Genomic DNA, 26,227 nt, shown 5'->3' on the forward strand with positions numbered 1-26,227 from the left:
CGTCCACACATGCGTTAATTCATACTCGGTTGATATAGATTTTTTTCTATCAAAGTTTAACGTGGTCTAAGTCAGAGCAGTTCTTATTGGCCTGAGAGTCCTGCACAGTGGGTTTGATTTCACACTATGTTATTAACAAATAGTACTCAGTGGGACTCCATTCACAGTTTTTCCTCCTGTTTCTGTGCTGATTTTTAATTTCTCTCTCTCTCTCACACACACACACACACACACACACACACACACACTCACGCGCGACCTCCTAATTATTCTACTCATTATTGAATAAACTTCATCTTTTATTCTCAGTTTATTTATAAGTGTTAACTGTAATGGTTCATTTTGAACTTGATGTAACATGTTAAAGTTCATGTAGCCTGTTAACCCTTATTGATTTATCTATTGAAATCTGTGTCCATTACAAATAAAGTCATTGAGAACAGAAGAAGCAGACAGGTTACAGAGAGAAGTTCTAAAATATTTCTAAATATATGAAAATATCTCTGAATATTCTTCTATAACTATATACTATTGAATCACTTTCCAGTGTCGGGTACACACACTCACTGTATGGTGTGGTTTGTCGAGGAATTGCCTCGTAGCTGTCTAGACCCAGTGTGTGTATTTTTTTTTAATTTCAAGCCTGGGCAATTAGTAATGTAATCATTTAGGGATAAATGTTTTCTTCAAGGATATTTTCACAGCCAGTGTGAAATCCTTCTCCCTCTCAGTCTGCTGAAACCAATTTCATCATCTCAGGTTCTCAGGCGTTCAGAGTTGCCAAATGAATCACACATTTTCCTCAAAGAAAACAACAAACCAAAGTGAAACACTTAATGCACGCTCTGCTTGTACAAAAACATTAGAAGGACCAGCTCTCCTCCAATTAATTTATTATCTTCTCTGTTTTTTTGGATGTGACACTGGAATGAAAATAACACCCTGACATGTTGTGCTGAGTATTTCCAATAATTTTATCTGGCCAAGTGCTTCATCACGTACATGTTGTTTGCTTTCAAACTGATTTTGTACAGCTTGTAATTAATTGTGTGTACTGAGTGCCCGTTAATTTTATTATATTATCTTTCAGTAGATCAACTAGTCCAAACTGGGTTAGATAGAGGCGGAGTTATACATTTTATTACTGGACCTACTGGCTCCAGTATAGATAGAATGTGCATTAGACTTCTGATTGATTTATCTTTGAATACTAAACCACTCTCTCGCTCTTTCCCAGGTCTGGACTTCAAGACATTGTACAGGTCAACTAGCTGCTCAGGTTCAGACAGCCCAGTGTATAGCCTGAGCTCTGGTGAGTTAATCTGATTCTGAATAGGATTTTTAGGTACATTTGGACTGTTAGGAGCATTCATGCTGCTTTTCAGCTGTGCCTTCGTTTTTCTAATATTGTAATATGTTTATATCTTACACTTATATCAAAGTTGCTTGTTGAGTGAGTCTTATACTGCTGGTATAAGACAACTGCTGGTTGTTTAGCTCCACTGCTTTGTTGTAAGTTAAAAAGCGATGTAAATCATTTACTTTTGTTGTGCACACTTTCCCAGATTACTTGATTTGAACTTATGACCTCCAGGTCATAACCCTGCTTGTAACCAAAAATCAATCTCAGCACAGTGAACAAAATAAAACATCTTAATGAGATTTCCTGTGAATTTAAGTCACCAATTTTGGTCCTTGTCACAAGTTGCATCTAAACTTCTTTGTATATATCTTCATGGTCCAGAGAGCGACGTGTATCAGAAAGATGTGGGTTACCTGTCTGAGTGTATCCTGAATTACCTGAGAGACCTCCCATCACCCCTCATCCCAACCTGTATCTACTCTCACCTTCAAGCTGCCCTCACAATGCAGCAGCAGGTTCTGCAGCAATCTGCAGGTACATCTCATGTCATGACACCAATTTTACAGTGTAAGAAAGGGTGTCATCTCAACTTTATCTCTTTGACACACGTCATAAATTCTGTACGTCATGTTGCTGAAGCATACCACTGTATTTTTCACATTAAAGCATTGCGTCGATGTGAAACTTCATCCTCAGGGTGGACATTCTGTCATATTTGCTATATTTTTGATTGATTAATTGTCTCAGTTGAGAGCAGGAGCTGTTCTGAAAATCTACCTTTCAGTTTTTGTGAGAAGTGACTGCAGGTGACAGTTAATAGTTACCTGTTAAAGTATTGAGTGGTGATCAGCTATATTACTGGTAATCAGACCCAAAAACAATGGAGTTAGATGTTTGGATGGATTGTCTAAAACCAACATGAACAAACCACATATGAAATCTTGCTACTGACTACACCAACAACTGTTCCTGTACAAGACTAATAAAACTTATGTTGTTGTAGGTCTTGTAGGGTTTCTGACTACTCTAGATCTAGTTTTAATAACATTATTAAAGACATTTCTTAAGTTAATCTGTGCCTTAAAAATTATATTTTTGAACACAAGAAAGAATAAAAGACTGTTGCAGTGGAGTTTTTTGTGCAGTATAATAGAATAATGCAAGGCAGAAATACGCTGCTGATGTTTTTCTTCTCATTGTCTTTCAGTAGCTGTAATTTAAGTGAAAAAACTGCACAAGGCCTAAACTGAGCCCTGCTGCTGATTGAAGTCAGCATTGAGAGAATAGAGTCAAGTGTCAAGTGATGCATGAGCTCACTGAGGCATGCTAGAAATGTTCTTTGCACAAAGGACACTGTCATTTAATTTCGGATATATAGTGGATATATGCAGAAACATGCACGGACCCCACTGGCCATGCATTGAAACTGTTAACAGTCCCAATACAAACAATAGAAGAGATTTAAACGTAAAATACACTTTCCTCAACAATCAGAAATCTGATGTAAGTGTACATGTAAGTGTTCAGGCTGTATGTTACTATATGCAGACCCTCTTCATGGTTGTTTTAATTGCTCTTCCAGATGGTGCTGTAGCTGGTAGCCATGACAGAGAGGTAAGCTTGGTCCTTGAGAATTCCACCACCATCCCTCTTCATCACCGTCTCACCCTGCAGTACCTCCTCACACATCTGGCCAAGGTCACCCATGCACAGGCCAGCAATGGCCTGGACACACACACACTGGGAAAGATCTTTGGACCCTTACTGATATGGACAGCCCCGTCTACTGCTTGGTAAATTCTTCTGAGAGACATCAGACTGCTGTAGTAAATCTAGAGTTTGGACCTTTTTGTCACTGTGATATTACGTTGTCAATTGATTGATTTGCAGGTTGTCACTGGATGAAGAGTTCGCTGCCCTTGTCGTGGAGAGGCTGTTGATAGAGAGAACTATGGAGCAAGACCTCACTCCTCCAGGTATGCTCTTTTATTAAAGCTGCTCAGAACTAGTCTTCTGTTATCTTACTGCACAAACACATTTCTATTTATAAGACATTAAGCATTATATTAACTCAAACTCACTAGGTCCTTCTGTCATATATGTTCTTTCAAAAAGTTTCATATAGACAGCTTAATATGTGTTGGTACTTTGATTTTCATGTGTTTGTGTTCAAATGTTTCCAGTTCTTCCAGCAAAGCCAGTCAAGTCAAAAGTGGCACCACTTGCCATGACCGACACAAGTAACCTGCTCAATGAAGCTGAGTGGTACTGGGGGGAAATCTCCAGGTAAATGGCAAAAAGGAACTGTGATGGTTGAAGGAGAATTGAATCACAATAGGTCTCCATTTATTGAAATTATTCACCACTTACCATGTGTGACACCCTCACTTTGTTAGATCAGTCTACTATAAGTACAGCTTCCTTCACCTTGTAAAACCTCTTGGTATCTTGATGTAAACTTGAAAAAGAGGAAGTCGGTACTATAAATAATGCATGCCATTGAATTTATAGAGAGGAGGTGAATGAGAAGCTGCGAGACACTCCAGACGGCACCTTTCTGGTCCGAGATGCCTCAAGTAAACTGGAGGGCGAGTACACTCTCACCCTCAGGTAAAGCTGCACTTCTGGTCTAAGGATTCTTTTTGAATATCTGCAATGTCAACATTGCCGTTTGCCACACTGTATTTCATGCTCATATGGCTGCTGTCTCCCCCTGCAGGAAAGGAGGGAACAACAAGCTGATAAAGATTTACCACCGAGATGGGCGGTATGGCTTTTCTGAGCCTCTTACCTTCCAGTCTGTAGTCGAGCTCATCAATCACTACCGACACGAGTCTCTGGCCCAGTACAACGGCAAGCTGGACACCAAGCTTCTGTACCCTGTCTCCAAATACCAGCAGGTTTGTGATCGATTGTTTAGCAGTTTAATGAGTCATCGAACCCACAAACCTTCTGCAAATCAGTTGATTTATTATTATCAGTTATTTTATTATTTTTATGAATAACAGCAGATTATGTTTTACTCATTAAAGTTATGATATTTTATGCTTTTTGTATCGCTCAGCTGGTGAAGGAGAACAGCATAGAAGAGGTGGGCGAGCAGCTGAAGGTCTATCATGAGCAGTACCAGGAGAAGAGCCGCGAGTATGACTCTTTGTATGAGGAGTACACACGCACTTCACAGGTACGAGTTTATCTATAGAGTACCATGAGTCAGCGAATGTGTGTTCACAACAAATGACGTTAATGCATGTACAATATAAAGATTACACTGACAAATACAATACTGAAATATGGATGAATAAAAACCTAAAATTATTGATATATGCAGTATGGTGATCATGAAAATATGTAGTTTAAGGATTTGTTATATTGTAAACTCCACCCTTCGTCATATTATTAGAGTGCTGTGTCTAGTCTGAATGAAACTCAAGATGCTACACACCTCTCTTCTCTGTTAGCTGAACTGTAGAGAACCTAAATAAAGTTGCAATGTAGGCAGGAATATGACATGGCATATCAGCTGCTGAAGACTGAATGAAATACAATAAAACATCAAATGGACAGTCACTGTCTGCCTCTTGCTCATTTTTCCCAGGAGCTGCAGATGAAGCGCACAGCCATTGAGGCTTTCAATGAGACCATCAAGATCTTTGAGGAGCAGTGTGAGACTCAGGAACGCTACAGCAGAGAGTCTTTGGAGAGATTCCAACGTGAAGGCAACGAAAAGGAGATTCAAAAGTAAGGCTGCGTTTGTGTGCATAGGATTCTGCAGAAGCCTACATAAAGTTAAAGCAGGCAGACAGAGCAGACCATAAAAACATTAAACTGGATGAAACTGTTGAATTAACATTTTTTAGAATTTTTTATTTATTTTTTATTTTATTTTTCATTCTCTCAAACAAGGATCCAGAGCAATTCAGAGCGTTTGAAGTCTCGTGTGAAGGAGATCCATGACAGCAAGTGTAAGCTGGAGCAGGACCTGAGACAGCAAGTCTGCGATAACCGAGAGATCGACAAGAAGATGAACAGCCTCAAACCAGATCTCATGCAGCTCCGCAAGATCAGAGACCAGTATTTGATGTAAGGAGAATCATTTAAATCTTTAATCCATGCCTGAAATACACGCACAGTCATGTCAATTGTACAGAGGTATAGAAACTGTCAACATTAACTCTGTGGTGTTCTGGTTTTGCAGATGGTTGACACAGAAGGGCACAAGACAGAAGAAGATCAACGAATGGCTCGGCATAAAGAACGATGCTGATGAGTAAGTGTGTGAGATGAACTAATAGAGCAGAAACTCGATTTGTCATGACTTAGTGCTGTCTCCAGCTGTACTTTAGAGACAGGTTGGACATAAAATTAAACTTTTGTGTTTCTAGCTCCTACTCACTGGAGGAGGACGAAGGCTCACCCCATCACGATGAGTGTACCTGGTACGTGGGTGATATCAAACGCACCCAGGCCGAGGAGATGCTGAGAGGCAAATGTGACGGAACCTTCCTCATCCGTGAGAGCCAATCACAGAAGGGCTCCTACGCCTGTTCTGTAGTGTACGTCTGTGATATATTTTTCATTTTGTAGTAGTGAGATCTATTTCACACACAGATAACTGGATCCTATCATTTCAAAAGCATTTTAACTCTAAGAATACTATAAAAAATATATAATATTTTACACGAGGTGTATTTGTCAGATGAAGTATAAGACAGAAATAGAACATACAAGAGGTCCTCACAGCGTGTATGTTACTGTTATGTAGTAACATTGGGCTATCAGTGTACTACTCCCAGTTTATATCTTTTCTGCAAATACATAAAATGGTTGCCAGTACCCATTTTGGTAAATATAAGAAACTGTTACTTGAAGTGAATATAGACAGCAAGTAATGTATAAGTATGTATAAACAAGGACAGCATTTTTCGTTTAGATTGAGCATCTCTAAACATGATCTCTGTTGTTCTTTCCAGTGTTGAGGGTGATACCAAGCACTGCGTCATCTACAAGACAGTCACAGGTTATGGATTCGCTGAGCCCTACAACCTATACTCATCCCTCAAAGACCTGGTTCTCCACTACAAAAACGTCTCCTTGATCCAACACAATGACCAGCTGAATGTAAATCTAGCCTACCCAGTACTGGCCCGATCTCAGAACCAGCACCCAAGATGAATTATCCACCAGCAGGGTATGATGCCAACCAGGGTGGGACACAAAATTTTCACTCACGCATCGGGGGGAAAAAATAAACCTTTGAACAATACTTGTACACGTATCGTTCAACGTGTGTTTAAAGTTGCAGGTAAAAAAAGACTCTTTAAAAAAAATTTCATTCTTTTTTTGGCTGGAGACTGGTGCCGATTTCCCAAACCGACCCAGTCGAGTAAAGAGCACTCCTTGGTAACAGCATGGCTTCAAAATAAGCACACTGGTAGCAATAACTATACACTGTACAGTTAGCCTGGCTGATGCACTGAATTTAACTTGAGAAGAGTGTTGCATTAGCCAGTATTGTCTGTACAGTGTCAGTTATGAAAAATGTGTCAAAACGTACAAGAAAAACCTTTGATACAGACTAAACGTGTTAAAGGAAGACAAAATAAGCACACAAAAGTTTTATTTACAAGATGACCGAGAAGACGAGAGACCAGCTGGTGGGATGATGGTGAAATGTAGAGGAGGCACTTTTTCTTTGTTTTGCCTTGAACATGTGACGACTGTCTTTAGACAAAGGCCTGATCTGTCATCCCCAGACCGCCTGCAAACTGTCCATAGACAAAAGCCTGAGCTGTCATCTGCTGAAAGGACCGGCTTGGCGGAACCAGGCTGCTCACTTCACACCTAAAGGAGGCTCCGAAAATGCGGACCGGGGGGTGTAGTCACTGAAGCCTGGGGGAGGGGGGTGGACGTGAGACGAAAGGGGAGAGAAATTGCTGGGGTTGATGGTTCAGGGGTTTTAAGAAGATGGATTCAATTTAAAGCTTGCTTAAGTGCCATAGTAATAGCTTTGAATGACCACAAGCCTGTGTCTCTAGAAAAGGGGGGCACGTCGGGGTTGAACAGAGGAACAGAAGGAAGGAGGAAATGAACAGCTGTCTACATAGACAAAGCTACAGCTTTAAAAAAATAAAAAATGGGTATATTTTTATGAAATGATCTTTATTTCCAACTGCTTTGGCTTGTTGCTCTCTCAGTGGGCCTCCTTTTGAATTGACGAGGTACAACATACAGTAAATACTGTGTTTCAGGATAGAAATGCAAGGTACATATTTGGTATATTGTGAATTCAGAAATACTTTCTAATAACAATATACTAGATGGAGAGGTACATTGATAAATGCAGTTTAACATGTTTCAGGTTTCCTTCTAAATGGAAATTGTGGAAAGATTCCTGCGTCTTTGTTTCAAACTTCCTTCTTTTTTCATCCTCTTTAATACTGTAGCACCTGTAGCCACTGACTTAAGGCATAACTGTTAGTGCTCCTCCTACGTGTCTTGTTTCTGTACGCTAAAGACACTTGTAGAGCATCTACGTCTATGTGATTATGTATCAGTACTGTATTTACTTCGTCTCTAGTTAGAGGTCTCTAGTTTTAGCTGTACAGTGTCCTCACAGATGTTTATTGTTGTTTTTTTGATGCAGATTTACTCATGGTACTTCCCTGCCACTTGCGCTTGACTGTTCATTTCATCAGAAGCTTGAGTCACAGAGCTGTAGAACATTAATGTACAAAAAAGAAAGCAGTAATATAACTCATGTACAGTATAATTCAGACACACATGCAGTCGTTGTATGTGACTTTATACAGTTTCACCGCTGTGTTTCTTTATGTTTTCAGAATATTTCCTATCTATGCTCTTAGATTCTGTTTAAGGATGCAAGTATCCAGCTAATGTGAGCCAAATGAAGGATGTGTTATCATGTAGCAAGAGAGAAAAAAAAGAACCAGTCCTTTTGCCATTTAGCATGGCCTCTGTGGTCTGAGAGATTATCTAGTACAGTATGCATGGAGTCCTTCGTTTGGGGTGTGTATGTGTGTGTGTGTGTGTTTTTTATCTTGGCACCAGAGGTTGATACTTGTGCTTTTTGTAGTGCATGTACAATATGATAGTACTATGCACAACGCGGCTTGTGGAAGTTTGTGGAAAACAAGTTTTAGTTCTCAGACCGGACTCCTCCTGCTGTTCTGTGCTGTCGCTGTGAATTTTTCCTGTTTCCCTCTCGTTCATTTGGCTTGAGGTAAAGATTGTACCACCTCTGTTCTGTGTCACTTTAAAAGCACAGGTCATTTGCCGCATTATTCAGTTGTTGTTCTCGATGAACATGTTGAAACTTTAAGATGGATTTACCCAGTTGGTTTCTTGTGATGAATACATATGAATAATCTTTTAAATTTCTTACACGTACAGTAGAAGACTCAGATTGCCTAAAGTAAAGTATTTTGCTAGATTGAGTCATCTGCAATAGAGTTTAAAGAGTTTGTTTTTAAAGACTAGATGGGACAGAAATTGAATTTTGTTCCATGATGATCTCTCTTCTGATTATGAAAACTAATTATGAGTTAATGTCACTACTCCATTTCCTCAGCAGAGCTAGGCTTTCAATGAGTGAGATGCTTTTTGGCATACTTTAATTTCTGTTGCTGAAATGCTGCTTCACAAAATTCAGGTAGCAGCGTTTCTAACAGACCAGTCACCATTTGAAATGGAACCAAACACAACCGGAAAATTTTAAGTCAAGACATCACACTGACTTCAGTCAGGACGAATCAGTTGTACTGTATCTTGCACAGTTCTTGGTAAGTAGAAAATCCCAAGATTTAAACTAGAGGTGACAGCGGTGCTTCTGATGAGAGGGCTATAACAATGTGAGTGAGAGAGATAAGAAGTGCCTTTAGTCATCGTGATGAGCTCATCTGCGCGTCGTTGGAGCGTTGCTCCACAAGATGGTGCCACCACCACATGCTGTGCCCCGGTTGTTCACACATTTGCCATTTGTCTAAAACCTAAGGGTGTGTATCAAATGGGTGTAGCTCTTGTGTTTGATTGTGTAGTGTGTGTGTGTGTGTTTTAGTTGTGCCTCTTTGTTGTTACATCTGTAGTTGTTACATATTCCTTCTTTCTGTGGTGGGGGCTGTACAGTAGCTTGGTGCATTCTCTCACTGTGCATCAAAGCTAACGTTCTTTATTGTGTTTTTTTATTTGTCTAATTTTGGAATACAACTGAGATAAGATAGAAATGTGAACTGTACACACCCGTGGCCCAGCCCAGTTTTTTGAAGCTCACATGATAAGCTCTCAAGTAAATGCATACAGCATTTCTCAGTGTTTTGTATTTGGAGTCGGTTCCTTTGTGAATGGGCCTTCTGGTTGAGTCATCCGCCACTGCTGACAAATCCATTATCCCATTTATTGGACCAACACTTTTGTGAATGCACTTTTTTCTGTTCCACACACAAACTTGTGTGTCTAACGCCCAATCAATCATAAACTCCCAGACAGTGGTAAAGCTCAGTTGTTTATAGTGTTTTTAGTTGAGAGTTTTAAGGTCGTTCCATACAGTATATCAGGAGTGATTGACATTTTCCTTTTTAATATTGGAGTATACAGTGTACAGTATATGCTTTTGTTGTTTTTTGCGGTCAACAATTGTCATGTAATTTTGATGCTTTTGACTGATTGCAATGTTTTCATTATAGAGTTAGTTTTACTATATGGGCTGTATAGAGTCTGTAATACTTTTCAAACCAACTTTAAGGAGAGCTGCTGGCTCATTATGCAATTTGTGTCCACACAGCAAAATTGTCCAACTTAACAAGACAATTACCGTTAATTATCCTGTAACGGCTCAGTTCACCCAGTTTTAAAGTTTTTCACTTACTCCTAATGGTATCAGGTTATGTTTGCTTTCTGAGATTTTAATTTATCAATCTCAAAATGTTTCTTTGTAACTAGAACAAGAAAAAACTCACGTGTTCTCATTGAGATCTGTTATTATTCAGAATAACCAAAACAGTGATTCTGAAAAGAGACATCAGTGTTGATTCTTTGAAATGTAATCTTTACATGGTTTTAGCAGCACAGTCATAACTCTGTTCACCTGGAGTTTACACATGTAGTGACAGAAGTTGGATATCTCAAAACTCGCTGCACAAAGAAGTGAAACTAAACGCATGGTTTGATACCAGTCAGGAGTAAAACCGATCAGCTTGTTCATGAACCAGGTGGTTCTGTTTCCATTTAAGCAGTTCGCTTTAGTGCTTTAGTTCCTTAAAGAAAAACTGAAATATAGAACTGAATAGTTTCTTACGGCACTTGTTAAGATGAACATTTTTGTAGTTGAACACTTTCGTCTGCCATATATGCTATGTTAATCACAGATGTTTAATAGCTAGAAGCAATGCAACTTCAGTAGCAATGAAACCTGGTCACACAGTGGGACGAGCATGAAACGAGCAGAAGACTTTATTGTGCTTTGACTCAGAGTTGAGATTTTAGTCCAGCTTTTGGTAGACGTGTCTCTGAAACTCAAAGCTTTCATCTCGCTCATCTATTAGATATGCATTTGTGTCTAAGCTTCTTGAAAAACATTTTTCTATATGACGAATGATCATTCAAGAAATTAAATATTTTTTCATCAGCTTTGGTACACTGTAAATGATATTTCTTAAAATGGCGTCATACACAAAGCACATCTTTCGCTGACTACAAAGAACACATATATTTGGTGTCTATTAAGGTTTGAAGAATGAGTGACATACTAGAGAATAAATATTTTGAAATATATACTTAGATATCTATATTTTTGGATGATAATTCTGATTTGGATTGTGCTTGAAACAAATCAGAGAGAGGCTTGAACATGATCGTGAACATGATCTTTAGACTTGCTCTACAGCTGCGTCGTATTTGAGCAGTTCTTGAAAACGCAAGCATTTGTACTAATCAGCTGCAGTGAGCTTCATCATGATCAGCAACAAACTTTGTGGTTACAGTTGATATACATATATGTAATCTGTTAAGCATGATTATCAGGTGTGTGCAGAGGACGAACCAAGCTCATGTACATGTGTTAATATTTACAGAGCTGAGTCTATATGTTAAATGCAGTCTTGGCTGCTTCGCTTTTATTAAATATTAGAGAAAAAAAGAGTGTTTTTTTTTTTTTTTCTTGAACATGAAAATCTGTTCTGTCATTTAGAAGATTCAGTTTTTTGTAAGTAGAGGCAGTGTTAAAAGTTGCACCACAAAAGATACACTTGAGAAGCTGCCACTGAGATCCACCATATATTGGACACTGATGCTGTAACGAAGTGACATCTTACCACTGTATCTTCCTCTGGTTGATCTCTGTGGCTGCTGAGGGGGGACTAACGGTAAAGCCTGTTAACCTGACAGAGAGAAAAGGTACATGATTTAAACGGTTCATGATCACTCCTTTATGCAGATTTTTGTACATGCAACAATGATGGCATTAGAAAGTGTTCTTTTATGGTGCCTGAGTTTTTCTTTTGTTTGTTTTGTTTTGTTTTTGGCTTTTTAAAAAAGCTGATAGATTTGTGTGTCCACGTATTGGCTATTTTTTGTTTGTTTATATCTGTTAATGATAACCTTACAGAGCCTATAAAGAAAAAAATAAGCTAGCTTGAATTTTTTTCCTCCATACAGAAAAAAAATACAAATGTTTACAATATGTAATTAACCAAATAGTAAATATGCGTTTGAGAATCAATCTGTCTGACCCTCAAAGTGGCTGTGATGGATTGATTTATATTTCTTGATTTCCTCTGTCATTTTAAACTTGAAAATGTAATGACTGCTTGTTTTGTTTTTGTTTTGTTTTTTTCTGGTTTCAGTTTGTTCTTCTATTTTTTATTTTTTTTATTGTTCGTGTGAGAACAGTGCTCCCTCAATTTCAAAATGATAAGTCACCAAAACAGTTCAACAAAGTTAATTTGTCAATAATACATGATCTTTGTTCTTCTTACCTGCTGACTACTTCACCGTACACTGAGCCTGTGCAGGACTGATTCCTAGCTTGAGACACTGCTGCAACTTTTGCTGATTATTTTATGTACAGTACGGTAGATATCACTTTGATTATCTAGAGCAGTGCCTCTGTCTCTCTGGTAAGGACTCAGTTAGAGGAATTGATTGTGGCTCTACCCACATCTTGTGAATATCAGTAAATACAGTGGCAAGAAAAAGTATGTGGAATTTAGTTGTGTCCAACATTAATTTCTCATACAATTCCCCTTGAATGATAAACTTGTTGACAAGGTTCAATTACTTTCTCTTGCCACTGCATATGCCACTTGATGAACATGCTTGTGTACAGTTTTAATACATAATCACAGTTGGAAATTCAGGAATAACTAACAAGAGGCACCCTGTTTTTGATTTTGCACTACACAGCAAATTTTACTCAAATTAAAAGGTGAATAACTTGCTCTGTTGGTTTTGTAACATACCTTTAAGACCAAAATGTATTCAATATACTGGAGTCTCACCTTATGGGTAATTTCCATTGAAAATATGATGATGTTAGCACCTGCATTTTCATTTCCCCTTTTTCTGTCTGTATCTAATTTTCTCACATCATCACTTCTCACTCTGGACTTTGGCCTAAACATTTGCCAAGTGTTGCATTATTCTGATGTTAATATTGTAGTAATTTTCACTGGTGTACAGTAGTTCATATTCTAAACCCAACTCTACATGTTGGCAAATAGATCGGAGTGGATACATTCAGCAAGGTCTTGGGCAACAATAAAAAACAAAACAAAACAATAAGTCTCTATATTTCTACACTAATTACCACATCAATTCCGCAGTAATCTTGCAGGCAAAGTTGCCTGATGTATTACTGCCTCAGCAGAAGCACAGATCAATGGTTCTTAATGCATAGTTAATAACGATATGGTCTTCTCTTTCTCTCAAAAACGGTGAATGGAAAATTAGCAGGGCAGTCAGATGAAGCTACTCTACACCAAAGTGCAATTGAACTCAGAGGGAGCACTGTTGTTTCAGCCAGTAGGGGCCTATTGGTTGTGGTGTGTCCAACCCCTATGCACGAAAAGTTGGTTGGAAAAGTTTTCCTCTGTGTTATCTCCCCTCTGTTGGTCTGTCTTAATTCAGATATGACATTTCTTTCTTTCTCTCCTGTACACCTTGCTTAAGAGATGTTTGTCCTCAGACAGGTACTCTTTAATCTGTATGGTTCTTACTTTAGGCTGATGCAATGATTTTAAAAGACAATAAAAGATATGTATATAAAATTAAGTGTCTTGAGTTGTCCTGTTTTGTTTTCTTTCCCCTTTCTCAATTGTATTGTGGTCAACATGTTACATGGATGACTAGTGAAACTTTTCAACCTAACAAGAAGAAAGATCAGTTGCCATTAGTCAACTTCCAGATAACTTCACGTGGACGACTTGAGAATCTTCACTGACAGAATATTTTTTTAAAACCATCCGGAAACACATTTGCTATGTCTTATGATTACAGTCTGTTTTAGTGAGAAACCCCAAATGTAAACTTAAGTAAAAATGTCTGTCAGAGACCAAGTAGGTAGACACAGGACACATGAAGTGTATTTCCAAAAAAGGGATTTTATTCACCCAAAAATACGATATATACAAAGAACTAAATACTAACAACATTGGGTCCTAACAGAGGTCAACAAAAGATGACTAAGCTTAAACAACTGCAAACTGAACCACAACACAAATTAAGGGTAAGTGAAAACATTACCAGATTTATGTTGTGGCCCAGGCTGCGGCCATCACGATGTCCTTGACCCTTTAACTGCAAACAGCTTTGTTTTGAGAGGTAGCTCACTGTGATGTGTGTGGTTTAACTGGGACGTTTTTCTCTAGAAAGTAATAATGCCGTTTCCCCTTTTGTAATATAATTCCCCAATACCAGTAACTTGCGACATATTAGGGTGGTGGAGACATGTAGCTCTATGAGTATCTGATAAAATGGGGAAATTTGCTCAAATTTGTTTTGCAGAGTGAGTGACTGTACTGTGACCTGTTTTGTTGTCTCCCTGTGTTGGTTATGGAGGAAAGCAGGGAGGGATCATGTGAGAGTCACCAGGTAAAAGCTTTAATGTTCAAGGGTTTGTGCTGTTTTGCTGAAGTGTGTTTCTTATGACTCTTCGTCCTGTGAACCCAGGAACTGAGCCGAGACACGCCATCGCACCTATAATTAGCCAGATGATGCATCCAAGTCATTCCAAGAAGAATAGCCCACAAAACAAAACAAAACAAAAAAAAACAAAAAACAAAAGATGAACAACAAACTGGAGGAACTGGTCACAAGATTATAATTCCTCCTACTGATGTTTTCAGTTTCCTCATTTCTTCCTCAACAATATTACATTTTAACAACCAACACACCCCTGTACATGTCAGGCTGGGGTTTAGATCACCAAACACAATTTATCCTCTTTAGTATTTGCACAACACACAATGTAATTCAATGCTTTAATAATAAAATAAAGTTTTTTCATTCAATTTCTAGTGGATGATCAACTGTATCCACAAGGGTTTTTGTATTGCTTGTACACTACTCGATACCTTCTTAACAAACTCATTACAAATATAATAAACTTCAGAATGGACTTCATGTGACAATAGTAACAATAAAACCTCATAAACCTCAAGAGAGTTTTCACCATTATTTCCCCTAAAGCTGCGAGTGTCTCTCCTAGTAACAAGTGACGCTACGTTGATCACGACCGAGAGCCAATCAAAAACCAAACAGCCCCCACGCTGCTGTACCGGTGCTGTATTTAAAGCTGCACCGTACCGTAGCCCGCAGGTCGGAGCTGTGTTGAAGTGAACTTTGTTTACTTACCTGTGTTGAAGTTCAGCCGTGTTGCTGTGAACTTTGTTTACTTACCTGTGTTGAAGTTCAGCTGTGTCGCTGTGAACTTTGTTTACTTACCTGTGTTGAAGTTCAGCTGTGTGCTGCCAGTCAACATGAAAGCTCCTCTGCTGCTGATTTTGACCGTTTGGCTAAACACTCAGTACGGAGGCTGCGCTCTCTCCTCTTCGTGCTCCGTTCCTCCATCAAAATGGTGCTCCTCTCTGGACTCGGCTATCCAGTGCGGGGTGAGTTCACTACTATAACACCTAAGCGTATTTATCTAACTTTATTTTGTCTATGTTGTAGAATGGCTGCCGTCCATTAAACTCTCAGTAGACGTCAGCTGTAGCTAGTTCCGGTTATTGTTTTGAATCACTGCGCGCGAGATAAACTACAGGAAACCATAGCAACAATGACGTCGATCACGCCGGTGCTACGGGCAGAGGCGACGTAGCTAACGTTAACGTCAACTAGCAAACTTAGCTAGTGGCTAAACTTTTAAAAGCTTTCTACATTTTTTTCAGTTCTCATTTAACAAGTTGTCACGACACAAAACTATACGTTACACGTTACACAGAAAATAACCTGCGGCTCAAAGGTTGTTTTCATCCTGGTCCAGTGTCATGCTGCAGTATTTGAGGAAGTAGGAAGCATGTCTATTTCTGGAGCTGGGACTGGTCCGCTGAGGAAGTGAAGAGATGAAAAGTCCCTATTCCAGCTGTATTATTCATCACGTGGTACAGAAAGGCAGTACTCAAGTAAAAGTACCAGAAATCGCCAAAAAACTGTTTACTAAAGTACAGTAAACATTAAATGCAAGTACACTTATTAAATGCAAGTAAATACTGAATAATGGGTAAGCACACTTAGTTACTTATCATCTGTGTTTTGCACACCTCATACAATATCGCTATCGTTCATTTGTTTATGCCTAATGTCAAATAATAAGTTCACAGCCACGGCGCCTAAAACGGTTTCATCCAATCCAATCCATACCAACCTGTAGCGTCAGGCATTGGTCATTTAAACAGTAAGGAAATGCCACTGAAGGGAGCCTAATCACACCAAAGTTAACCTCCCCACTTTTGAACTTTACTTGTGCAGGTTCTGAAGCAGTGTCTTGAGTCTAACTTCACCAGGGACCATAAGGCAGCAGATCCAATCGAGGTGGGGCTTTACTACGAGAGTCTGTGTCCCGGCTGCAGAATGTTTCTCACTCAGGAACTCCTTCCCACCTGGGTCATGCTGAGCGACATTATGACTGTTGATCTTGTGCCTTATGGCAATGCACAAGTAAGTATTAAACCAAGAACCTATGGTATATCCTGGGATTGTATCTCTATAAATTATGCAGTGGGCAATGATGTTGTCTTAAAAGTGTATATGTAGTGAATATTCTTTACTGAAGGAGGCAGAGATAGGCTAAATAAAGTAAAGAAAGACATTAGACTTCACTAGCAAGTAAAGAAATAAACCTTTACAAAACCATTAAGTATGGGGTTACAAAATAATCAGTTAAACACAGTTATTCCACAGTGGATTTCCCTTTATTGGCAAATTAATATTCAGTACACTTGTTATTCATGTAAATAATTGCATGAAGCACATCATAATCTTCTTTGAGAAATTATGTTTTTCTCATGTACCCCCCATAGGAGAAACATGATGGACAAAAGTACACATTTGAGTGCCAGCATGGAGAACAGGAATGTCTGGGCAACATGATTGAGGTGAATCCCACACACACAGGGATAATTCTGCTGTCTTTTAACAGTGTCACAGTTTTGGCATTTCTAATTAGTTCTATCCTTAACTGATTGTTTTTCATGTGTTTTCTGTCCTGTTCCACAGACTTGTTTACTTAACATGACTCAGGCCGCTTTCCAGATAATCTACTGTATGGAATCCTCAGCTGATGTCATCAAGGCAGCTCAAAGCGTAAGCAAGTCTGTGTGTGTGTGTGTGTGTGTGTGTGTGTGTGTGTGTGTGTGTGTGTGTGTGTGTGTGTGTGTGTGTGTGTGTGTGTGTGTGTGTGTGTGTGTGTGTGTGTGTGTGTGTGTGTGTGTGTGTTCTATTCAGTCACTTGGCTGGTTTGTCTCCCCATCTTCATCTTTTCCTCACTGTCACTACCACAACTGATTATTTCACTGCTGAAGTTGATGTGTTTTTTCTCCATTGGTTGTAGTGTGTGACTCTCTACGATCCTAGTTTGCAATGGGGAAAAGTCATGAACTGTGTGAATGGAAACCAAGGAAACCAGCTGATGCATCTGAATGCTGTGAAGACTAAGGACCTGAATCCTCCACACCAATATGTGCCCTGGGTGACCATTAATGGGGTAAAGTGCATTAAGAGATGCCTGTGCATTCTGTGACAAAACCATAACTATGACACATTTGTTGATTGTTTATATGTTGTGAAGCTACTGACATACTGTAGCTATACATATACACTGCCTGTCCAAAAAAAAAGTCACCACTTTTTTCATTTAACAAAACAAATAGGTAAGAACTCCCATTGGATAACTACTGCATGGATGATTATGTTTCAGCTGGCAACAAGTTATTGAACCCTAACTGATGCAGTGAGCTTCTCATTTCTTAAACAACCATGTCTGAAGACACATCCTGTGGTTGTGGAAGAGATGTTAATCTGTTATAGAAAGGTCAAATTATTGGCATGAATCAAGCAAAGAAAACATCCAAGAAGAAACTACTAAAACTGGATTAAAAACTATCTAAAGGAAGAAGGTCAGATGGTCTGATGAGTCCAGATTTGTTCCAGCATCAGGGTGAGAAGAGAGGTGGATGAAGTCTAGCGTCTACTGTACAAGCCTGTGGGGGCTATGTCAGTGCTATGGTCTGGGGTTGCTGCAATTGGTCCGGTCTAGGTTTAGCAACATTATGTGTCCAAAGAATGAGGTCAGCTGACTACCTGAACACTGAATGACCACTTTATTACATCAATGGATTCTTTCTTCCCTGATGGCAGGGGCATAGTCCAAGATGACTATAACAGGATTCATCAAATTGTCTGACTCTCCCATCATCAATACAAGATCCTGGCAAAAAATGAATGCAACTCTGGATGTGAATAAATGTGACATTGCAGAAGCTTATTGAAGCAATGCTACGGCAAATGCGTGCTGTAATCAAAGCTAAAGGCGATTCAACAAAATATTACTGTGTGTGACTTTTTATTGTTTTTTTTGGACGGGCAGTGTATGTCAACCATTCGTCCAGTGTAGGTGAAATACCAGCTCTGACTCATTTACTGTATTTCAGTCACTGCCTTCTTTATGTCAGCATTAGAGAAACTGATTTGTTCTAATTTGCAGAAGCACACGGAGGACCTGCAGCAGAAAGCCATGAATTCTCTCTTCACTCTGGTCTGCAGCATGTACCAGGTACAGTTAACAACTGAATCTCAATTATTGACTTTGTGTACTGTACATTTGTTTTTTTATACAATTCTGCTGTATGTGTTGTAAAAGCACATTTGCTTAGACTTATATTTGCTGTATTTTTATTTTATTTTAATGTTTTTCAGGGCTCCAAGCCTGCAATGTGTGGAGGGGCCAAGAGACACTACAAAAGCTACTGCGACAAAGAGTGAAGGAGCAGCACTGCACATGTCCTTAGGCTTGCTCCGGTCCAGATGTGGCCAATTTACAAGGAACACTGAGGAGTATCATCAAATAGATTTTTTTTTTTTTTTAAACTTTTTTAAAATCTGATTTTATAATGTGTTTCTACAAAGGGAATAATTGATTACATGACTTTCACATAATTCACAAAATATGAATCCTATTTCATAAAAAAGTGCTTTTATTAAAATGTGAAACTATGAATCCATAAATGCATTTTGTAATATTTTGACTCATGGCACTCATTAGTAGGTGTTCTCAAAGAGTCCTTTAGATGGCACCATATCTCATCTAATGCTCTCTGGTGTCAGAGATAATAGGGAACCGTGTACATGAAGGTCATAGGAGCGACTGTTGTTCATGTGGTGCTACTGTCTATTATTTGAATTTGATTTACAAAGCTACGTTTTGCTGAATTCAGTGTAGCCTGCAGATCACCACCAAAGTTTATTTAGTAATCAGTACACTTGTTATTCAAAAAACAGAGATTCAAAAGCACATTACTTAATGCATTATACACAAAGTACTTGTTAAAAAGTTTACTAGAAATCATAGCTAAATGCAGTAAAACTCAATTCATGATTCCAAATTGACTTTATATTTTATGGGACAGGGTCAATAAAGTTCACAGCATCTCCCGAGGATCTTACCAAGTGTTTATTAGGGATTCAGGTCACTGTGAATGCTGATTCAGTATGTATCAATGACCTGTTTGAGTGATCATAAATACACACACACACACAGTTGTTTGCAGCTTGTGGGTTCATCTTCAAAATGAACTTGTTGATGAATTAACTTCTTATTTCCACCTGTATTTTATCATGATAATTTCCACAAAGAGTCCACGTCCTCTGAAGATGAACGCCCTGATCATATTAACTCAGTTCATTCACACCTGAAAGCTGCCCACTACAACCACACCACACTGGAGCAGGGAACCACATTGGTAGTGATGAGATGGGAGGGCGAGCATTATACTGGCTGTTAGGTATTTTTATTACTCATTCCTCACAGTGACTCAGCATTTATATTTCTTTAATTCATTGCTCAGCTATTTAGATATTTGTTTCTAGTTTCTAGTAAATTCAGCTATTCAAACGCACACATCTGTCTCTACCTTTTGATGTCACCTTCAAATTGGGCCCTCAGACCAAACTGCTCACAGAGAGGGCCTATACAGTATTAGATTATCAAATTAAAAGCACGAGATAGTGATAATTTTATTTCCACTCAGTTTTTTCTGAATGTTCAGCGTCCCTGTACAAAGCCATGTTCATCTTACAAGTGATGTTAAGAAAAGTTACGTGGATAGCAGCTTTAAAACCAGAGTGTGTCTGGCCTAACCAGAAGGTCTGGATGGTCTGGAACTAATGGCAGCAGAGGGTTTCGAAGAGGCGGGGAAAGACTTGTTCTGTACTGAGTGACATCTGAAGGAAGTAGTGGAGGCCACAGAGTACTTCATATCTGATCTTTAATGTGGTTCCTGTATACTCCTCTTTGGCATTTCCTTTCCAGTTGGCTTGTTCCCCACATTACAGTAGCTGAAAGTACAGTATGAGGAGAAATAACTCATCAATATTTTCCAACTCTACTGAGGTAAGGGCAATTATTGAACCTTTAGTAACTACTGAAAAGAACAAATATGGCATTTCTATACATTATTTCATATTTTCTAACTTTAAAGCAGTTTCCGTTTGATTTCTTGTGTGGATTATGTAATTATAGTCCTGCTTTTTTACAATTACCAGTGGAGATTGATGGAGATGAATGCATTTTAAAGTCCTGTATAATTGCAAGTTTAGGTTGATAGCAATACATTCACTTGTCTGTTATGCTTTATGATGAGTTTGGCCTGACTACTTTTGATTTATATTTCTAATGTATATTGTTCGTGTACTGTTTAAGTCACAGAAGAGAAGGGAAGTTTTGTCATTAATGAAATTTGTGATACAGGTAATTTTGGCTGTTCTGAAGAATGCATTGACAGTTGTTTATGGAAAGGTGGAGGAGCCAAGCAGATGGAGAGATAAGGTCACGAGATGCAGCAGACAATGAGGACTTTTATCTGTTTGCCCTCAGCACTGACGCTGAAAGAGAGATGCCTTAAGAACTGTCTCCCTGTGAGAACAGTCAATTGTGTTCAAGGTGATAGTGTGTTTTCCAGAACCTGAAATCAGATAAACCTTCCACAAATAGGGTGCGAGTGGGTTTATTTGCGAGGCTCTTCACATTTGCAACAAACACGGTCTTGTCTGCAATTTACCTTTAGAGCTCTGCTTTTTTCTTCTTATATTGTCTCTACAAGAAGTTTGGAGAAGGCCAAGTGTTTCCTTTTTTAACTTACCAATTCACTTCGTTAATTGTATAAATATGAACATGAAAAGCAAATATGTCCTTGAAGCCCAAGACGAGCACGCTCCAGTAGCTTTATTCTTTAATTTTCTTTAGTGATGAAGCAGATCTCGCATCCTACGTGATCTGGTGCCAGGTTGCATTGAATTAGGTTAAGCTTCTGGATAGTGCTTGTTTTATTTTATCTTTAGCTAGCTGCAAGTTGTTGTTGTAAATTCTTGGTAGTAGCAGTGTTGGGTTGGTAGAAGTTCTGTATCATGCTGAAAAAGATGTGCTGACTTTTGTTACAGATGCTTTGTCCTGAACGCCAATTTCTAAAATGTTGCAATTGATCAGAAACTCTCATTCGTAAACGAAAAAGCTGAAACCAGTTGTTTACCTGGCTTTACCTGGCTAATGTGATCTACTATTGTCTTAAAACATGTTAAAAGGCTCATATTCTGGTCTTTGTGTCCCCTGCTGTCCAGAGACAGTGGGACTCGTTGGAGCAGGCTCCCTGCATTGAGTTTGTTCAGGACCATGATGTCAGATGGGCTGTGAAGAGAATCTTTACAGGGACCCTGCAGCTGCCCAGGCTCTCCTGCAGACACAGCACACAGGACAGACCAGAGAATGGCCCCCAGTCCGGCCCCTCACACCCTGTCATCAAACACTCCAGAAGTCTGGGGACTCTGACCAGCTACATCCCCAGAGCCTAGTGAGTCGTGACTGCTGTGTGTTGTTACTGTCCTACTGTCCTCCTGATACATTTTTCACCATTCTCACCAAACTGAATCTATATCATTTAGACTGCTAAGTAACTTTTCATTCTTTGTAGGAGTATATGTGTAAACTGCAAAACTTAATGATCAATTCACAATAATAAATGAAAAAAATATTTATTCTACTTTAAAGACATAGTTTACATTTACAATGCTAAAGAGTTTTTAAACTTTAGATCAGAGTTTCCTTAAAAAACATATTAATAAAACAGGTGGGTTGTATGAAAAATTGTGTGTTTCTCCTAGTTCCTAAACAGCCTGAACAAGATTAATGATTAAGTTGTATGTGGTCAATAAGTGACCCACTAGGTCAGCACACATTTAGGATAACACCTCCTTGCAGCTTGCACATTCAGCAGAGATTTACAGCATATTTTGTTCCCCAACTGCTTAATTTAGGTAGAAGAAACGAGCATATGACACAACGAAGTGTCCTGCTTAAGGCGTCGCTCTCCCCTCTGTCACACTGCTGAACAATTATCACCATCAGACAAACAAGGCTATTGTGATTGTTTCCACAACATTTAAGCTGCTGGTGCAAAACACATGTGGAGCATTTTTCGCCTCTCTACGCTGTGTGTGTGTGTGTGTGTGTGTGTGTGTGTGTTTCACAAAAAGATGAAGAAATGTTGGCAGACCTGTTTGAATACGTACCTTCTGATCATGATGATTTCGCTGCTGGTGGAAACAATTTGATAAATGCAGAGATACACAGGAGCTAAATGGATCCAAACAATATACTGTACAGTGTCATCACTCAGCTCGTATGACATGACTACAATGACAAATTGCCTGCAAAATTTAATTATTGATTGTTGCTAGTCTTTAACTTCAGTAGCATATGCATGGATGTGTGTTAATAGCACAATGACGTGTTGTAAAGTGCAGACAAATAGCAAAGGAGTCGCAGGAGCAAGCAGCAGGAGAGAGAGCGGTGCTGTATACTGGATCTTTTATAGGCCTGTCCTGTTGTGCAGTGGGCCCAGGTGCTTTAAGTCTGCAGGCTTCACAATCAACCCAACTCTCTTACCTAAAAAGGAAGCACGCACAGACACTCGCACAGACTGCTCAGAGGCCGTCACAGCGGTCAAAGCAACCAGAGAACTTTTCAGATTAAAGAGGTGTTTTCTCGACCAGCCAAGTCAGAGACCTGATCTTACTTAGAGCTGAAGGCAGCTTCAGTGGAGGTCTGGCGGGTCGTCGCCCTATCTCTGTGGGTCGGGGGCTCAAGAGAGTCAATGACAGCAAAGATACAGTATATACAGTAACGTTACTTAAACTGCCAGATTGTGAAGGCAAACACATCCATGAAGAGTCATCACACTTAACAAGGTTCATACATTGTGATGATTGGGTCATATTTACTCCATAAATGTTTATATATCAGCAGGTACGAAGCATCATTGCAACAGACATAACTTCTGTAGTGTTGATGGACCTAAAAGCCTTTCATTGTGTTTCTTGTCAGTGAAGGGGGCCATGTGCTCTCCTGTTTATGAGTTGGTAGTGCACTTCTGATGCAGCGCCAGAGAAATTGTTTATGGACTAACATTAAACGCAGCGCGTTATTTAAACCAACGCGCAAAATCAAATTAAAATGAAACTGACTTATAGTTTCAGTAATCTAATATCATAAATCTATTAAATTAATATTCATGTAGCACTAACCTCAAGACAGACGATGAGATGCAGCGTCCTCAGTGGATGCTTGCTCTAGAAGTTGCTCCTTTGACACAGTACATTTGGTAAAATGTGTGCCAGAATACTGTAGGTGGACAAGTCTAGACGGTTACTGATGGTGTGGTGTGATGCAAGATGCTTATGACTTTCCACCTGACCTGATTCTCGCCACAGAGCAGAGTGGGCTATCGTTAATACATAAATATTAAGATGTTTTATGTGTTGATGTGGTGTGCAGGCTTGCCTTCAGGTTCAGAGACAATGTCTGAAATATGTTTCTTGCTTGCAGCTGGTTTCATGTGCGCCTCAATGTAAGTTAACAGACTATCTGTAATAGTTTTGAGTTCTGTTTTCAGCAGGTTTTTTGAGAATTGGGAGTGAGGGGCAGAGCGCAGCAGGCATGAGGGATGAGTGAGTTCAGGTAGGCAGGTGCTGTTGAGTTGACCACTTTGTAGCCAAGGTTGAGGTTGCGGGCAGCTACAGGAAGCCAGTGCAGAGATCTGATGAGTGGAGTATCGTCTGTCCTTGTTGGCGAATCAAAAATGAGACGTGCTGCTGCATTTGGGATCATCTGGATGAACCCCCCAAACTCCTGGGCCAGGGGGAGTGCTATGGGAGGAATGTACACTGTGTTCTGGCCTCCCTGAATCAAAAGGGCAGCCTCTACCTCTGCATGTTGTCCAGGATTTATTGGGGCCTAGGTTTATCATCAGATATGTTAGAACAAAGCAAGTTCGAATTGTGTAAAAAAAAAATGTCATGACACATTTGTACTACATACATGTCTGTATAGACCATAAAAGTAAGAAAACAAGATTAAAGCTGATTTTATAGCAGCAGAACAAGCTGTAAACATAATTTTTGATTGTTATCTCTGCTTTGGTCTCCACCAACTCTTGACAAAAATCACTGTCTCTTTAGCTGCTAAACGTTCCATACGTACTTTTGTCTGTCTGCTGTTTCGTGCTGAACTTTGGTTTCTCCCAGTTGTTTTGCTGAAAACAGCTACCTGAATAAGGGTTGAAGAGAAAACATTGGAGTTACAGACAATAAAACCAAAAACAATGATCTGAGACACTCAAACACTGCTGTGGGAAACTGCAGAGTCTGGTAATAATTCTCTGTGGATTCCTCACTACATGTGACATGCCTTATTAGAAAGGCAAAATCTCACTGGGGACTTAGCTGTAGATCAATGACCATTAATCCGGTCCAAGGAAAATATTATCTATAGTGGATGGGATGGTGCGATGAATGTGAGGTCAGTTACTGTATAACTGGAAAGTCACATCCAGGGTTATAAACACATATTCTCCCAATCCTTTGAGACATGCTTTGAAGATGATATAAACAATCTTGACATGTGTTTGACCTTAAAATGACATCCACAGTGTTACATTTGGATGTTTTCCTTTTGTCTGCTAGTACAGCATTGTTGCTCCAGAATACATGCAGTACATGAGTGTATTTATCCAATTAACCGAAGAATCATTCTTCCCTGCACTCCCTACCAGCTGGTGGTCATAGGTTCAGTCCTGTGTCAGATGTTCCAGCTCCTTAGGTTATTTCACTTAGTCTGGAGAAGCACCGGTGTTTAGCTGTGAGTTCTTAATCACAGGAGGACCTGTGTTTCAATCTGCAGTGATAAACAAAAAGATCGGGTGGGGGTGTGGATGATGTTGCCTCTGGTCACAGATAGAGAGCGCCATCGTGATAGCACCCATGCTCTCCACGGCTTTTATCTACCTCAGCTTTTTATAGTCAGAGGCTCTTCATGTGACTCTTCCCGGTACGCTCGGAGCATGTGAAAGGCAAAGAGGCAGTCTCTGAGGAAATAGGCAACTTCACAACAAACAGCACCTTGGGGAGCAGAGAGTATGCAACGTCAGTCGGAGTGAGAGTAAGAAAGCGGAGCTGGAGGGTTAACCCAGGCGATGGCTTAATGTTTATATACTGGAGGAACTTAAAGAGGAAGTAATTATGGAGTTTGAAGTTGATGAACACTATGCTCCCTAATGCTAGGAATGGAGGTGGGGGGGTGGGGGGGAGAGAGAAGCAGAAGGAGGTGATCTGTCATGCTTCTGCTCCCTGTAAATCAGACAGCCATATTTAGTTGGAAGAGAGGGAAGGCCTAACAGCAATGTAAACAAAGCCTGAGAGAGGGAGGGAGGCAGGGAGAGTACATCAGCACTCATGTTTGAATCTATTGCACAGCACAGCAGTCAGCATGGTGTCTAGAAAGAGACAAGAAAAGGCTTGATTAGGTCCCAAAAAGATAAAAACACCGATAGAGAGGCTGCTTAGTTGACTTTTTGGAGAGGTAGTGGTTCTCTTTTTGGATTTTTAAACAGTTTCATTTAGAGTTGTGGATTGGACATGAGCAGGCCCAGGACTGGACCAGAATCACTACTTTCACCTGGATTCTAAACGTCATCCTGGATCACTACCATACGTCATGTCACTGAAGCGTCACTGTGAAGGTTGTTTGAGAAACTGATCAGAGACTGTTCCTGGACCAAAGTTCCCCAAAACAGAGTGAGCCCCCAC

General features: G+C 39.6%; 3 protein-coding genes across 4 annotated transcripts in view; all 3 read left to right on the plus strand.

Moving 5' to 3' along the window:
- Positions 1-13,648, plus strand: part of pik3r2 (phosphoinositide-3-kinase, regulatory subunit 2 (beta)) — a 29,006-nt gene extending 15,358 nt beyond the window's left edge. The window contains exons 4-16 of the mRNA XM_026374512.2: positions 1,238-1,312; positions 1,745-1,897; positions 2,946-3,156; positions 3,254-3,339; positions 3,547-3,649; positions 3,875-3,973; positions 4,083-4,263; positions 4,428-4,547; positions 4,962-5,104; positions 5,270-5,446; positions 5,562-5,633; positions 5,749-5,919; positions 6,337-13,648. Coding sequence (XP_026230297.1) covers positions 1,238-1,312; positions 1,745-1,897; positions 2,946-3,156; positions 3,254-3,339; positions 3,547-3,649; positions 3,875-3,973; positions 4,083-4,263; positions 4,428-4,547; positions 4,962-5,104; positions 5,270-5,446; positions 5,562-5,633; positions 5,749-5,919; positions 6,337-6,538 — 1,793 coding nt within the window. The 3' untranslated portion in view covers positions 6,539-13,648. The remainder of the gene's footprint in view (positions 1-1,237; positions 1,313-1,744; positions 1,898-2,945; positions 3,157-3,253; positions 3,340-3,546; positions 3,650-3,874; positions 3,974-4,082; positions 4,264-4,427; positions 4,548-4,961; positions 5,105-5,269; positions 5,447-5,561; positions 5,634-5,748; positions 5,920-6,336) is intronic.
- Positions 13,649-15,180: 1,532 nt separating this feature from the next.
- On the plus strand, positions 15,181-18,950 carry ifi30 (IFI30 lysosomal thiol reductase). 2 transcript variants are annotated; one of them, XM_026373796.2, is made up of 8 exons: positions 15,181-15,285; positions 15,331-15,486; positions 16,346-16,534; positions 16,897-16,971; positions 17,093-17,179; positions 17,427-17,579; positions 18,579-18,647; positions 18,791-18,950. In XM_026373796.2, exons 2-8 carry the CDS (start codon positions 15,355-15,357, stop codon positions 18,854-18,856), a joined length of 771 nt encoding a protein of 256 aa, XP_026229581.1. In that variant the 5' UTR covers positions 15,181-15,285; positions 15,331-15,354; the 3' UTR covers positions 18,857-18,950. The 2 variants fall into 2 exon arrangements, with proteins under 2 accessions (XP_026229581.1, XP_026229580.1); XM_026373795.2 differs by having other exon boundaries at positions 15,182-15,486.
- A 1,206-nt stretch (positions 18,951-20,156) lies between these two features.
- The window catches only part of pde4ca (phosphodiesterase 4C, cAMP-specific a), a 42,890-nt gene continuing 36,819 nt past the window's right edge, over positions 20,157-26,227 (plus strand). The window contains exons 1-2 of the mRNA XM_026373789.1: positions 20,157-20,483; positions 21,707-21,936. Coding sequence (XP_026229574.1) covers positions 20,442-20,483; positions 21,707-21,936 — 272 coding nt within the window. The 5' untranslated portion in view covers positions 20,157-20,441. The remainder of the gene's footprint in view (positions 20,484-21,706; positions 21,937-26,227) is intronic.

This window comes from Anabas testudineus, chromosome 17 (assembly GCF_900324465.2).
Source record: "Anabas testudineus chromosome 17, fAnaTes1.2, whole genome shotgun sequence".
Classification (NCBI taxonomy): domain Eukaryota; kingdom Metazoa; phylum Chordata; class Actinopteri; order Anabantiformes; family Anabantidae; genus Anabas; species Anabas testudineus.

Excerpts from the sequence above, each read along its gene's own strand:
- ifi30 (XM_026373796.2), top strand. The coding sequence starts at position 15,355 with ATGAAAGCTCCTCTGCTGCTGATTTTGACCGTTTGGCTAAACACTCAG. Across the intron at positions 16,535-16,896 it reads TGCCTTATGGCAATGCACAA|GAGAAACATGATGGACAAAA; the intron begins GTAAGTATTAAA and ends TACCCCCCATAG. Across the intron at positions 18,648-18,790 it reads TGGTCTGCAGCATGTACCAG|GGCTCCAAGCCTGCAATGTG; the intron begins GTACAGTTAACA and ends AATGTTTTTCAG.